General features: G+C 46.7%; 1 protein-coding gene across 1 annotated transcript in view; it reads left to right on the top strand.

The window, feature by feature from the left end:
• The first annotated feature begins 452 nt into the window (after window positions 1-452).
• The window catches only part of heatr4 (HEAT repeat containing 4), a 39,447-nt gene continuing 24,943 nt past the window's right edge, over window positions 453-14,956 (top strand). The window contains exons 1-5 of the mRNA XM_055640918.1: window positions 453-654; window positions 5,339-6,200; window positions 8,252-8,433; window positions 13,149-13,310; window positions 14,544-14,738. Of these exons, the coding sequence (XP_055496893.1) occupies window positions 468-654; window positions 5,339-6,200; window positions 8,252-8,433; window positions 13,149-13,310; window positions 14,544-14,738 (1,588 nt within the window). The 5' untranslated portion in view covers window positions 453-467. The remainder of the gene's footprint in view (window positions 655-5,338; window positions 6,201-8,251; window positions 8,434-13,148; window positions 13,311-14,543; window positions 14,739-14,956) is intronic.

The following is a 14,956-nucleotide window of genomic DNA, read 5'->3' as shown; positions in this document are numbered from 1 at the left end:
ATTAGAGACAACGACTCTTTAATATCTGCTAGAATTCATTTAGACGGAAAGTAAAATTATCTGTAAACACAAGGAAGTTACAGAAGTGAGAGGAGTGAGTCGGCTGGGGAGATTAGAGCGCTTCATTAAATGGCCTGATGGGGGAAGACAAGGGCCACATTTTAAACCGTGAATGCAGGAGTTGCAAGAGGTATAGCGAAAACAGAAGGGGGAAGCAATACAAACGCGTCTCACCAGTAATGTGCAACATGTTCCGTCACGGGGTCGATGGGTTATATTTGACAAGTCCTATAAAGTAAGCGCGGAGTGAGTGAGGCTTGGTTGCAGATTGTGAGTGGATGGGTGGTATCGGACTTGGGTGTAGTTGACAATATGTGTATATATATAAATATTAATGATTTAGATGTCCAGGATCAGCCGCCCGTGACTCTACACCGATCCGGTGCTGTTCTTGCACATTCCCACCGATGCCCCGACTCGACCTCTGGTTGCCCGGTGACCATTGCCGGGTCTGTGGTCTGTGTTGCCCGGTGACCATTGCCCAGAGGGTCCGTGTTGCCCGGTCACCGTTGCCGGGATACGCGGCCTGTTTGTCAGCCGGGAAGCCGCCGTCGATTTCGATCCTAATCCCGGTTGTGCCGCACCGGGACCGGGGTGAGAGAGCGGGAAAGGATGAGGGCGGCGGGGAGAGGGGGTGAGGTATAGGGGTGAGGTGATGGGTGGGGGAAGGAGTGATGGGTGGGGGGAGTGTGCAACTGATAGCAGCAGGGGAAGGGAATAGAGAGGGGAGAAGGAGAAAGTGAGGGACATAAAGACAGAGAGGTTGAGAGAGAGAGGGAGCAGGAAGGAAAGAGTGAGGGATAGACGGGGCAAGGGAGAGAGAATATTGGAGGAGAATGAGGGATGAGCTGAGGGGAAAGAGAATGAAGGATAGATGGAGAGATAATGCTAGTTGTATGAGGGGTGGGTGAGGAGAGAGAAAATGCCTCAGGATGGACACTGCCTCTTCTGTAATGTGGATGTGTTTCAGAACATCACTGTTTTTGGCCTAGAATTTCCTAGATTCCATGACCTCCACAGTGAATTCAGACAAGAAGTATTCATTTAAGACCTGACTCATTTCCGGTGGCTCCACACACAGATAACCATGTTAAATCTCAGGGGGGTTTATTTTCTTCCTACTTACCATTTTGCTCTTAATATAATCTCTTATTATTCTCCTTTACCATATCTTCCAAAAAAGCTAATACTTTCTTTTTGCCTTCCTGATTTCCTACTTAAGCAACTCCTTCATACCTTAAACTCCTCATGAGGACTTGCTTGATCCCAGCCGTCTATACCTGACATGTGCCTCCATCGCCCTAACTAGACATTCAGTAATCCTCATCAACCGCGGTTACCTAATCCTGCCAGATTTCCCCTTCACTCTAACAGGATTATACTGGCCTTAAAGTCTCTAAATCTCACTTTTAAAATCTGCCACTTGCCCCTTTATCTCATACCTTTACCTACAAACAGGCTCTCAGAATCGACCTTTGCACTCCACATTGTCTATGTACTTTTTGCAAGGATTTGGACGATGCCCTGAATGGTAGGATAGTCTAGAAACATCAGAGATAGACACTAAATGGTGGGGTAACTCAGCAGGTTAAGTAGCCTCTCAGGTCGAGGCCCTTCTTTAGACTGAGTCAGGGGAGAGTGAAACTAGTGGTATGAAAAGGTACGAAGAACAAACAAATGCAAGGCATGAAAACAACAAATCAAAGCCAGCAATGATAATCATGGAAAGATGGAGCCCACAATGGTCCATTGTTGGCTGTGGTAATGGTGATAACGGGTAGATGCAAATAGGGAAACTAAGCAGGACGACAGTGAAACTAGTCATCACATCAGGGTAAACGACCCAATTGAATACAAAATTAGCTTGGTGGACCAGAGGCAGAGTGTGAGGAGTTGGTTTTCAGATTGGAGGCCTGTGACCAGTGGTGTACCACAGAGATCGGTGTGGGATCCCCTATAGTATGTCATATTAAAGATTTGAATGAGAATGTAGGTGGCATAATTTTGTAAGTTTGCAGAGTACACCAAAATTTGTTATATGATGGACAGCAAAGAAGGTTATCTAAGGTTGTCTATCTCAGTCAAGTTCGAAGTTATACATTTTGGCAGTACCTAAACAGCAAATGTCAAAGCCCTGGGGAGTGTTGTAGACCAGAGCCACCCGGGGGGTACAAGTACATTGTTCCCTGAAAGTGACAACACACATAGACAGGGTAGTGAAGAACATATACAACGTGCTCACTTTCATCGATTGGGTCTTATGCCCCTGTCCCACTTAGGAAACCTGAACGCAAACCTCTGGAGACTTTGTGCCCCACCCAAGGTTTCCGTGAGGTTCCCAGAGGTTTTTGTCAGTCTCCCTACCTGCTTCCATTACCTGCAACCTCCGGGAACCGCACGGAAACCTTGGGTTGGGCGCAAAGTCTCCAGAGGTTTCCGTTCAGGTTTCCTAAATGGGACAGGGGCATAAGTGTTACAACTAAGACTTTGAGACTGCACTGGCAATATTGTGAGCAGATCTGGTTGCAATACAATAGAAAGAATGTGATTAAGCCAGATAGGATGCACAAAAATTTCACAAGGATGCTGTCTGGACTGGAGGGCTAAGGAGTTATAAAGAGAGTCATAGAGCCATAGAATCATACAGAATGGCAACAGGCCCTTCAGTCCAACTTGTCCATACCAACCAGGATGCTGTTCCGATTTGCCCCATACACGTTTACCCATTTCCTGTTCATGTATCTGTCCAAATGTCTTTCGAATGTTATTGTACCTGTCTCAACCACGTAGTGTCATAGAGTGATACAGTGTGGAAACAGGCCCTTTGACCCAACTTGCCCACACCAGCCAACATGTCCCAGCTACATTAGTCCCACCTGCCTGCGCTTGGTCCATATCCCTCCAAATCTGTCCTATCCATGTACCAGTCTAACTGTTTCTTAAACGTTGGGATAGTCCCAGCCTCATCTACACCCTCTGGCAGCTTATTCCATACGGCGACCACCTTTTGTGTGAAAAAGTTGCCCCTCAGATTTATATTAAATGTTTTCCCCTTCACCTCGAACCTATGTCCTCTGGTTTATCCACCTGGATAGGTTGGGAGTGGTTCTGCTGGAGCATTGGAGACTGAAGGGTGAAGATCAGGTGGATGGTTACCATCTTTCTCCAAGGATAGGGGTGACTTAAACAAGAGGGTGGGTGGAAGATTGCAACCTTCATGTGGTCCGCCCTGTTTCGACGAATGCAATCACTGATCAAATAAGATCAAATAGAACAAATTGTCCTACAACTTTAGGCTGTGCACGCCATACGCAAGAAGAAGAAGAAATGAGGGTGCAAGGGAAAAGTGGGGACCTGAGCAACTGATATTTTAGACACAGGGTGGTGGGCACAGGGAGTGAAGTGCAAGAGCAAGATAGAAGTGGATGCAGTAATAACATTTAAAATGTGTTTGGATAAGAAGGTTTAAAGGGACACGGGGAGAGTTGAGGGATGGATAGATAAAGAGAGAGGAACGTGATAGATAGGAGGGGAGTGAGAGAGAGAAGAAAAGTGGTAAATACCGTAGTAACCTGCACCCTTACCCACTCCTACCTGTTCAACTGGATTCCTTCTCCCTTTGTTCAGTTTTCCCATTTCCGTTCAGCCCTTCACCGCACACCTATCCAATGGGGTTTCTTCTCCTGGCTTACCCTCTCCCTCACCTTCACTATCCCTCCGCCACCTACTTTCATAATTATCTCACCCTTATCTGTTTCTACAGCACCTCACTGCTTGTCTCTCTCTACCTTACCCCTCCCTGAGCCTGGCTCTGTCTACCCTTTGTTATTTTAATCTTATCTGCTCCTATCACCCACCAGATTCCTGTCTCTAACCTCTCTCCACCCTCCCTCACCTGACACCATCTCCTCTCTTCAACCCACACCTCACCTGTTCTCATCTATAGAAACATAGAAATTAGGTGCAGGAGTAGGCCATTTGGCCCTTCGAGCCTGCACCGCCATTCAATATGATCATGGCTGATCATCCAACTCAGTATCCCGTACCTGCCTTCTCTCCATACCCCCTGATCCCCTTAGCCACAAGAGCCATATCTAACTCCCTCTTAAATATAGCCAATGAACTGGCCTCAACTACCCTCTGTGGCAGAGTGTTCCAGAGATTCACCACCACTATCACCTATCAGCTCCTGCCACACCTCTCCCTCTCACCTCTATATATCAGCTATCTCCTCTCTACATTCTCAGTCCTGACATAGGGTCTTGACTCGGTCAACAGCCCCCGCCCACTATGAGCATTGTTTAACATGCTGAGCCCCTTCAGTAGCTAGTTTGTTGTTCCATCAGTCTCTTGTGTGCAGGACACAAACTGCTGGAGTAACTCAGCAGGACAGGTAACATCTCTGGAGTTTCTTCTGCAGTATCAATAGATTATGGGCGCGAGGTATTGGTATCATGGGATAGGTATTGGTTTATTATTGTTATATGTACCGGGATACAGTTAAAAGTAGAGTATGCGAAGGAGAAAATGAAAGGAAGAATAGGTGGAGGAATATAGCGAGGAATGGACATGGTGATTTCAGTGGGATAGACCGAGAGACAGAGGGGGAGGGCCTGGGCAAGTGATGGGAGGCATTAGGAACAGTGCAGGAGGGATGGGTAGGTGAGAGAGGGGGATAGATGGAGGAATAAAAAAGGGGAGAGAAGGTGAGCATTGATGAAAGGAGTGTGGGTGTAAGATAGAGCTAAGTGAGGAGAGAGTGCAAGGGATAGATGGAGAAGTAACATACGTTATATGGGGGAGCAAGTGTGATAGAAGAAGGGGTGGTGTTAGAGAGCATGAGAGATAAACAGGGAGATAGTGGTTGGGGGTTGGAGAGGGGGATGAGAGAGAATGAGAAAGAGAGGGGGGAGAATGAGAGAGCTTAATACAAGCAAAAAATAATAATAATTATATATATTTAGGGCAAGAGGGTAACCAGAAAAAAAGAGGGCCCATTGGGAAGTGAAAGGGTCTGTAGGTGAGTCTTCATTACTGTAGGAACAGCACCTCATATTCCGCATGGGTAGTCTACAATCCATCAGCATGAACACCAAATTCTCCAGTTTCAAATGACCCTTCTGTCCTTTTCTCTCTTTTTCTCTCTTTTCCTATCTGCCCAGTGCCAGGAATTGAATGCTGAACATAGGATTAGTGTGGATACAAAAGCAGGAAGGCCCGTGTCCCAATTCACTCCCTGTGCCACAACTTACACCTGTTATCGTCTCTTCTCTTGCAGGGCTGACAGCGATGGACGAGTCGCAAGATGAATCCCACCCGAGCTCCCAGTGCCCCACAACAGATGAACCTGCCGTTCAACCCCTGGAAGCGGAGGCCACTGATCCCAGCCAAGGTCGGGAGACCATCACCCCTCTGACGGACGAAGAGCTTCCGCCCCCCAAGTACAGGCAGCTGCTGCATGAGAGATACGTGAAGAGTGTGGCGCTGAACCTACGCTTCGCCAAAGATGTTGTCAATTCCATGCCGCTTTATGGGCTGCCGCTCAAGGAGAGGAGCGACGGCAACATCTTTGATCTCTTCAAGGCCGTCACACCCCCGGGATCAGTCGCGCCCAGCCAACTAGACCGGAGATCTCACCGCCCAAGGGTCACCAGGCGAAAGTTCAAGCAAGGCGCAGCGAGTGACAGGAACGTGCAGGTTTGCTGTGAGTCGCACAGGGGTTCCGGAGGCAAGCTCAAGGCAGCTGTGCCGTCCACCACACCGGCCCCTTCGGTGAGCAGCAGAAGCCTTGCACTGCCCGACCAAGCAGTGGCTCAGGATCGGGCCTCACCCCTGAAGGCAGCGGAGAGTCCCCTCGGCTCCCAGAAGCAGCCCGAGCAATGGGACGAGTACCTGATGAAGAAGCTGAGCAAGAGGACAGCACAGTGGCTGGTGACCAAGCAGATGCCCGAGGGGCAATCGAAAGCCAGGTTGGAGGGGCTTCTGCACGATCACTATGGCGCTGCCCACGTCTACGCTCTCATAAAAGACGAGACCATGACACCAGACGACTTCAGTCGTTACGAACAAGTCAGACCCCAGGAATCCCAGGCAGCTGTGGTGAGAAAGGTGACCAGAACCCCACTGACCACCTACTACAGGTACTAATGCCACGCTACATGTGTCCAGCTAAAGACAGACCCGTTCTGTACTGCCTTTATCAGGGCACTGAAATCCCCCACAGCTCGTTCAGCAATGGAGGACCAAGAAATTGAGAAAGTGAACTAGGTGATTGTTTTGCTGAGTACCTTTGCTCAGTCCGCCTGGACCTACCCGATCTCCCGGTTGCCAACCACTTTAATTCCCCTTCCCATTCCCACACTGACATTTATGTCCTAGGCCTGCTCTATTGTCAGAGTGAGGCTAATCCCAAATTGGAGGAACAGCATCTTATATTTTGCTTCTCATATTTCAACTAACCCTTGCATCCCCCCCCCCTCTCTCCATCCCTCCCCCACCCGTCACACCAGGTTCCCGTTCTCACCTAGCAAATAGCTAACAATGGCCTGTTTCCATTATCATCATTACTTTCATTCATTTGTTCTATATATCTCTAGATCACAGTCTATATCTCTCGTTTCACTTTCCCCTAACTAGTTTGAAGAAGGGTCTCGACCCAAAACGTTACCCATTCATTCTCTCCAGAGATGCTGCCTGTCCTGCTGAGTTACTCCAGCATTTTGTGTCTATCCAAGGCAAAATAGAATATTGGGTATTGGTGTACTATTGTCACATGTCCTGAGATACAGTGAAAGATGTTAGTTTTTTTAGTGCTTTCTAGGCAGATCATACCACACATGTATTAGGGCAGCGCCAAACATGGGGCAAAATGTGATGTTACAGCTGCAGCGAAAAATGCAAGGGCCGCAATGAGGTTGATTGGAACATCAGGAATTCATCCCTAGCACTTGGGAGGAACACGAGAGGAAACTGACTAGAAACATAAAAATGAAAAGGGGACACCGTTAGGCCCCTTACAATCAGAGAAAGAAGAATTAATGAAGAGGATTAAATAATTTAGTTTTCATAGATGAAGATCACACAAAAAAAACTGATGATCGCACTGGAGGACCAGAGAACAAGTGTGAGGGATTGAAAGGATTCAGTATTAATAAAATTAGACAACTTGATGAGATTAACTGTTGATAAATCCCAACAACCCAATGATGAAACTCCCTGAGTTCTGGATGAGGTGACCACAGAGGTGAACCCTCTTAGAATCTTCCAAAGATCTATGGATTCTGGAATTGTTACTGTAGATTATAGTATAGTATAGTATATCTTTATTGTCATTTTCCTGAGTACTCACATACCCAGAGGAAACAAAAAAACATTGCTCAACCAGTGTCCATTCAGTGTGCAGTAAAAAATAAATAGAAATAAGAATACATATATCATGAACAATCTCTACTAAACATCAACAGGCGTTCCGATCGGCAGCGGCACGACAGTGGCTCTGCTGCAGTGTGTCCAGTTTGGTGGTTGGTGCCCGATACTTTGGCAGGGGGAAAAGTCCGTTTATCAGTCTTATAGCCTGATTAGAGTTCAGCAATTGTGATTCCAGTATTTACGAAAAGAGGGAGAGAAAAATCAGGGAAGAACTGTCCTGAAATGTAAGATTATAACAAAAAATTGAAAATAACACGAGGATTGAGTCGCTAGCTGTCCTTCCTTGTCCTGCAGAGCACATGGCCTCTTGTTTACAGCGTGGTGTGTAGCTGCTGGCCATCTCTCCTCTGTAGTTACTCCTCTGTTAGGAGTATGTGGACGAGAATGGTGGAACCATGGCACCACTCCTCTGCATAACTATCTCTGCCAACCTCACCCCCAGCCCTCAGTCATAACATTTTTGGCCATATGCTAGCACTGCGGGGGAAATTCTGGAGAGTATCTCAGGCACATGGGTCCTTGATGGTCTGGCCAGGAGGGGTGGTAGTCGGACAGTGGTGAGGAATGAGGCAATGCTGAAATGAGTTCAGTGGAGGCAACAGGAGGTCAGCATGGACTCAATGGCACATCTGTTTCATCTGTATGACTAAACTGAAATGGGCACTTGGTGTCAGTGGGTGGGAGCATTTACTCTCATGCAGCAGAACAAAATATTGATTGTCAGCACGTGTTGTTTCACGTCTTTGTCCGATTGTCTCTGCAGGGTTCCGGGACATGAACTGCACAAGGACATTGTGCAGGAGCCTGGAGCAGTAAACTGGACAGCAGCCAACCTGACAGTGAAGCACATGACACCTCCTCCAAAGCCGAAGACCATGCTGACCTCAAAGCTTGGGAAATACGTCTATTACACAGAGAACGTCTTTGAGCAGGAACTTTATGCTGGTAACCAGAGAGGGCAGGCACAGTGCTTATACACCCATTCATAATCTGAAGCACTGCAGGCCCAAACTAGAAATATCAAATTCCCCTTGCAATAGATGATCCAATCCAGTGTGGCCTGTTGGTTATCGTGACCTCATGCCATTTAATGTCTGCAATCCATAATTTAACTGGCCCGTTCTCTCCGTCTACCACTTATGTATTGTTCCACCAGAGGTGTACACCACTTGAGGTGCCTGCAGGCTTGTGTTGGTTGTGTAACAAGGGCTTCCTTCACCAACACTGATTTGGTTGGTTTGAATGTACACAGACAACAGGCTAAAATCTGCAACCTACTTGCACTTCGATTGGAGTGTTGGATTTGTAATCCTGAATTTTGGACTCAAATTCCCAGGACCCATGTTCAAATCTCATTGTACAGTTTAAATGCAGTTAATAATCTGGAGGGGTGCATTACCCATGGTCAGTCATGACCGAGAGGGGCCTACTACATTGGTATGGAGCATTACAGCTACGAGAAAAGACTTCCAATAACAGAGGTAGAAAAAAGGGGATGGGCTGCTGCAATGTTAATATAGGCAGTTAAGAAGAAGGTTAAAACGCAGGACATCAATGGTGGTTATAATCTATGGACTATTCCTGGTGCCACTTGCTAGTGAGGGTGGATAGGGCAGGTGAATGTGTGGATAGATCAGGTGCATGCATGACTGAGGAGCTGGTGCAGGAGGGAGAAATGCAGATTCTTGAATTACTTTGGATCTCTTCTGGAGCAGAGATGACCTGTACAAGAAGGATGGGTTGCTCCTGAACTGAAGGGGGATCAATATCCTGGCAAAGATTTGCAGAAGATGCTCAAAAAGGTTTAATCTCGTCTGATAGTGGAGAGTAATCCAATTCAGCTGTGTGGCAAGTATAGAACTTAAAGCAAGCAAGTTCAGTCGACCTGACAGGCAGGTGCAGGACAGAGAGCAAGGAAGGTCTGGAAGACTAAAAAGCATTGATTTCAATGTGATAAGCTTGACAAGCAGGGCAGAACTCAGGACCTGGATAGATACATGTGACGTATATAGTAGCCAAAACAGAAATATGTCTGAGGAAAGGTTCAGGACTGGCAGCTCAGTGTTCCAGGGTATAGATGCTGCAAGATCGATAGAGGTCACGGTTGCTCAGCGATAGAGTTGCTGCCTTAGAGCAAATGCAGCACCGGAGACCCTGGTGCAATCCCAACTACTAGTGTTATCTGTACATCCCCCCGTGATCTGCGTGACTTTTCCCCGAGATCTTCAGTTTCCTCCCACACTCCAAAGACGTACAGGTTTGTACGTTAATTGGCTTGGTAAATGTAAAAATTGTCCCTAGTGTGTGTCAGATAGTGTTAGTGTGCGGGGATCGTTGGTCGGCATGGACCCAGTGGGCCGAAGGGCCTGTTTCAGCGCTGTATCTCTAAACTAAACTAAAGGTGGAGGTGGGAGAAGACGGGAGTTGGGTGTTTGATTAGGGAAACCATCACGGCCGTACTTAGAGAGGATATTCCTGGGGGTTTGTCCATGGGTGGAACTCGGGGGAAAAAAGCAGGTGATCACCTTGATGGGATTGTACGATGGGCCTCTAACAATCAATGGGAATTATTGGAACAATCACAAATAGTATTGTACAAATAGGTTGTAATAGTATTCTATTTTAATTTCCCAAATATTTCCTGGGACTGCTGTAGTGCTAAGTGCTTGGGTGCGGTTGAATTTGATATGTGTATCCAACAAAGATTTCTCATGTCATCAGTGACAAGAGCAGAATTAAGCCATTCGGCCAATCAAGTCTACTCCACCATCCAATCATGGCTGATCTATCTCTCCTTCTTAACCCCATTTGCCTTCTCCCCATAACCCCTGTCATCCGTACCAATCAAGAATCTATCTATGCCTTAAAAATATCTATGGCAAAGCCTTCTATGGCAAAGAATTCTACGGATTCATCACCCTCTGACTAAAGAAATTCCTCATCTCCTTCCTAACGGAACATCCTTTAATTCTAAGGCTATGACCTCTAGTCCTAGACTCTCCCACTACTGCAAACAACCTCTCCACATCCATTCTATCCAAGCCTTTCACTATTCGGTAAGTTTAAATGAGGTCCCCCGTCATCCATCTAAACTCCAGAGAGTAGATGCCCAGTGCCATGAAATGCTCATCATATGTTAACCCACTCTTTCCTGGCATTATTCTTGTAAACCTCCCCTGGACCCTCTCCGGACCCAGACCATCCTTCCTCAGATATGGTGCCCACAATTGCTCACAATGCTCCATGCAGCCTGACCAGTACCTTTTAGTGCCTCAGCATTATATTTCTGTTTTTGTATTCTAGCCTGCATGAATTAAATGCTAGCATTGCGTTTGCTTACCTTCTCAAGCAATATATGGCTAGCCCCACAGAGGGGAGGTGACACTGGACCTCCTCTTCAGAGGTGAGGCCAGGCAAGTGACTGAAGTGTCAGTGGGAGAGCATTTTGGGACCAGCAACCTATAATAGTATTAGTTTTAAAGTAATTATAGTCAAAAATAGGACAAATCCATAAGGTAAAGGAAATGGGCCCTTTGGGCAAATTCAGCCATGCTGACGGGGTGAAGGAAAGAGTGTCCCCATTCACGGCCCTGTTTCCACCAATATTTCCATCACCACGCACAAGAAGTACAAGAAGCACAAGACAGGCACCATTGTGCAGATGCCGAGAAGTGTGTTTTGCTCTGGCTGAACAACTTCTAATCTTGTGTGTGGACTCGATAAGAAGAAGATCCAGGCTGACCAAGTTGCCTATCTGAGCTGGTCTCATTTGCCGCACATGTCCCATGTCCCTCTAAACCTTTCCTATCCTTGCACCTGTCTAAATGTCTTCTGGAATTGATCATTGCACACAACCTGACCACTTCCATTGGCCGCTCACTCCATGTACCCACCAAACTCTGTGTGAAAAAATTGATCCTCGGGTCTCTCTTCATTTTTTCCCCTTCTCACCTTAAACCAGTGCCCTCTAGTTTAAGACTTCCCAACCCTGGGGAAGTCTAGTTTAAGACTTTATGAATTTGTAAACCTCTATAAGGTCACTGCTCAGCCTCCTGTGCTCCATGGAAACAGCCCCAGCATAATCTTTTTCCCGTGACAGAGTTGGGAGCAAAGTGTCCATTTCACGAGTTTGGTGCCCAGCATGCGAGCAGCATAGCCTGTCCAACGGATATAACCAGGTGGCGTTGTTGCATTTTTTTGGGAAGCATGCTCACCACCAGACTCCTGAAACAAACATTTTATTCCAAGCTCTGCCATGGCAGTACAGCAGGTTGGCTGAAGGAAAGGCTCCCTAAAAAACACAGCGAACCCACCAACTCCAACCTGAAGGTAATTAAAGATTAGATTAGATTCGTTTATTGTCATTCAGACCATTCGGTCTGAACGAAATTCTGTTTCCCTGCAGTCATACATATAATTTAAAAAAAATGACAAAACACATAGTCAACACAAATTTAACATCCACCACAGTGAGTTCACCAAACACCTCCTCACTGTGGTGGAAGGCAAAAACTTAAAGTCTCTGACTCTTCCCTCTATGTTCTCCCTCTGCGCCGAGTTCAGAGGACATTGGGCTGTGGGAATTCTGTGTGCAGTTGGACAGTTGACATATTTTGTCCCATCTAAGCCAGACTGGTCATAGAGTCATACAGCAGTCAAGTCAAAATTGCAATATTTTACAATTGTAGTTTTTATAGTATTCACCATATCTGTGTTTTCTTTTCTTGTTGTCCACTATGGGGGCAGTGGGCAGGTGCTATAGACCTGCACGGGAAGGTAGACGCTCCCACCCCCACAAATCTCAGGCAGATGGGACTTGTCAGCCTGGGAAAGCAGTCCTTCTAGGAGAGGGAAAACTCTGATTTAAAACCTCCGCTGCCTTGTGGCCATATCCAGTCATGGAAAAGGCTCCAGGAGTAAACCTCAAGAAAATCCAGAGTCGGAGCCCCTAAGGCAGTTCGTCGTTGTGTACAACCTCACTCTGGCCGCTCCAACGATGGCGCTGGTGCCAAACTGTAACGGCCCTGCTGTTCCTTTGGATCGATCAGCGACATGGGGAGGGGGGGACGTGTTGCATGGGCAACAGCCTGTCCTCCATATGACATCACCCAGGCTTGCATCCGGCCAGGATGCATCACCCATGATCAATCATGACCGAGAGGGGCCTGCTATGTCCACTATCACCAGTACTGGACCTGTTCCTCTTTCCTTTTTTTGTATTGGAACAGAGCTGGGTTCAAAGTTATGGGTCTGGCCTCATTGACACAGGGAGGACCATTGTGGGGAGATTTTTCAAAGGAAAATGTGAGCTACCAGTGTGGAATGGTTTGGTGTTGTATTGCCTCACTCATCTTGCGTGGATTTCACTGACGTGACCATCGTCATTGAATGAGAGAAAGCTTCACATACTGGGACACCAAGAAATCCTGAACTCCCCAGAGTGCCATGAAGCTGTAGAATGAGGTTAGTGGGTATTGGGGAGAGGGAAAGGACAATGTTAGGGAAGAAGTAGGAACATAGATCTGACTTATTGAACCAGAGTGAATGTACATCGTGTCTTTGTCCCATTCTATTTGAGTGACTAAAGGCAGGAAGGGTTTGGAGAATTGAATTATAGCTGTTCCAATGACTAAATTCGAATCTCTTTTCTTTCATTTTAGGGTCATCAGGAATTGTTCACCACCACGGCGAGAAATACAAAGAGCGAATCATCTTGGACAACCTGTCAGAGTATCAGAAGCAACTCCAGGATCAATTCCCTCCGCTGCCCGGGAAATGGTCAGAGTGCAAAGAGAACCAAGACCAACAGCTCCCACCTCCAGGTTCAAACTACCTCATGTTTAGTCATTCAGAGTATCGGAGTGGCAAAAGGTTCTCAGCTCAATGCTGGAGGACTGAGCAGATAGATCACTTCCGCAGCCTCCATTTTCCAGATGGACTATCCGTAATTGTGTTTATGGACAGACAACATTTTGGGTCGGGACCCTTCTTCAGGTCCATTCCATCCACACATGCTGCTCGACCCACTGAGTTCCTCCAGCACTTTGTTTTACTCAATTCTAGCATCTGCAGTCCCTTGTGTTTCTAGTTCTTTAATGTTATTTAATTAGCCATGATTAGTCCTAATTCCCTTCTCTCTCTCCAGTGTCCTGAATATGTTTCCCCACCATTGCCCCTCCCCCCCTCACCCACCTGTAACTATGTTTAAATTCCCTTTTCAAAGCTCGTGCAGTGCTTTCAATTATAACTTCACCAACCTTTCAACAGGAAGCAAGTCTTCCCTAAAACTTGGTCTCCTTCTTCTTGTGTATGGCGTGCACAGCCTAACGTTGTAGGGCAACTTGTTCTATTTCATCTTACGTGATTGTGCACGCCAGGTTGATTGCATTCATCGAAACAGGGAGGACCACGTGAAGGTTGCAATCTCCCACCCCCCTAAAACATGGTCCTGTGAATTGGACTCGATGTCCGCTGCCTACCTGTGAACAACCCAGTCATTTATGCAGGTTTACATCTCCCATGTAATAATGATGATGGTAGAGTTGCTGTGTTGTCCAGCTTAAGTTAGCAGCAAAGAAGAAGCCAAACTCTATGAGTTACCACAAACCAGGAAAGAAATAAAGGGGATAGGCACAATTAGAAGGGATAGAAGAAGGTCCCGACCCAAAATGTCACCTGTCCCTTCCTTCCACAGATGCTGCCCGAGCCGCTGAGTTCTTCCAGCAGTTAAAGAACTGGCAAGTCGCCTGTGGTTAGACATAAAGTGCTGGAGTAACTCAGCGGGTCAGGCAGCATCTCTGGAGAAAAAGGAACGGGTGACGTTTCGGGTTTGGGCCTTTGTTCAGGTTCGGGTTCATTCAGCACTTTGTGTTTTGCTTGATTCCAGCATCTGCAGTTCCTTGTAATGGGGCTCAGGGTGGTTAGATGGAAGGTTAGTGGTGGAAGGGTTAAAGATATGGAGCAATCTTTGATAAAATGCAACAAAATGTAAATCTTGCCCACTTGTTGCAACCAGAAAGCCAGTACAAACAGCGACTCCATCTTTATCCATGTAGAACCTGCAAAGTTGTTCCGAGGCCTGAGGAGGTGGACAGCCCTGCCCACTATGGCTGATTATACCATGGAGAAAGGACTGAGACCACCAGACTACGGACTCATCGACAAACCAATGAGAAAATCTTTCAAGAAGCATGAAAACCTGCAAATAATACGCAACATGGTCACGGAGTGGATTAAAACTTCACGCATATGTGAGTTTAATGTTCAGAAGGAAGTTGGTGAATTAGCCGACTAATTTACCCCCTTTCATTCACCCCATAGTGTTCATGAGGGAATTAGATATCATACATCCAACAGGCTCCGACTGTTGCTTGGGCTTCACTTCCATTCACCTAGTGTGTGACTGCACCACACAAAATGATGAGAGTGCCCTCAGTGTAATGAAAGTACTGTGGGCCTGGGGTCAGGT

This window comes from Leucoraja erinacea, chromosome 9 (assembly GCF_028641065.1).
Source record: "Leucoraja erinacea ecotype New England chromosome 9, Leri_hhj_1, whole genome shotgun sequence".
NCBI lineage: Eukaryota > Metazoa > Chordata > Chondrichthyes > Rajiformes > Rajidae > Leucoraja > Leucoraja erinaceus.
The sequence above is the reverse complement of the archived record's forward strand: the minus strand, read 5'-3'. Positions and strand labels throughout refer to the sequence as shown.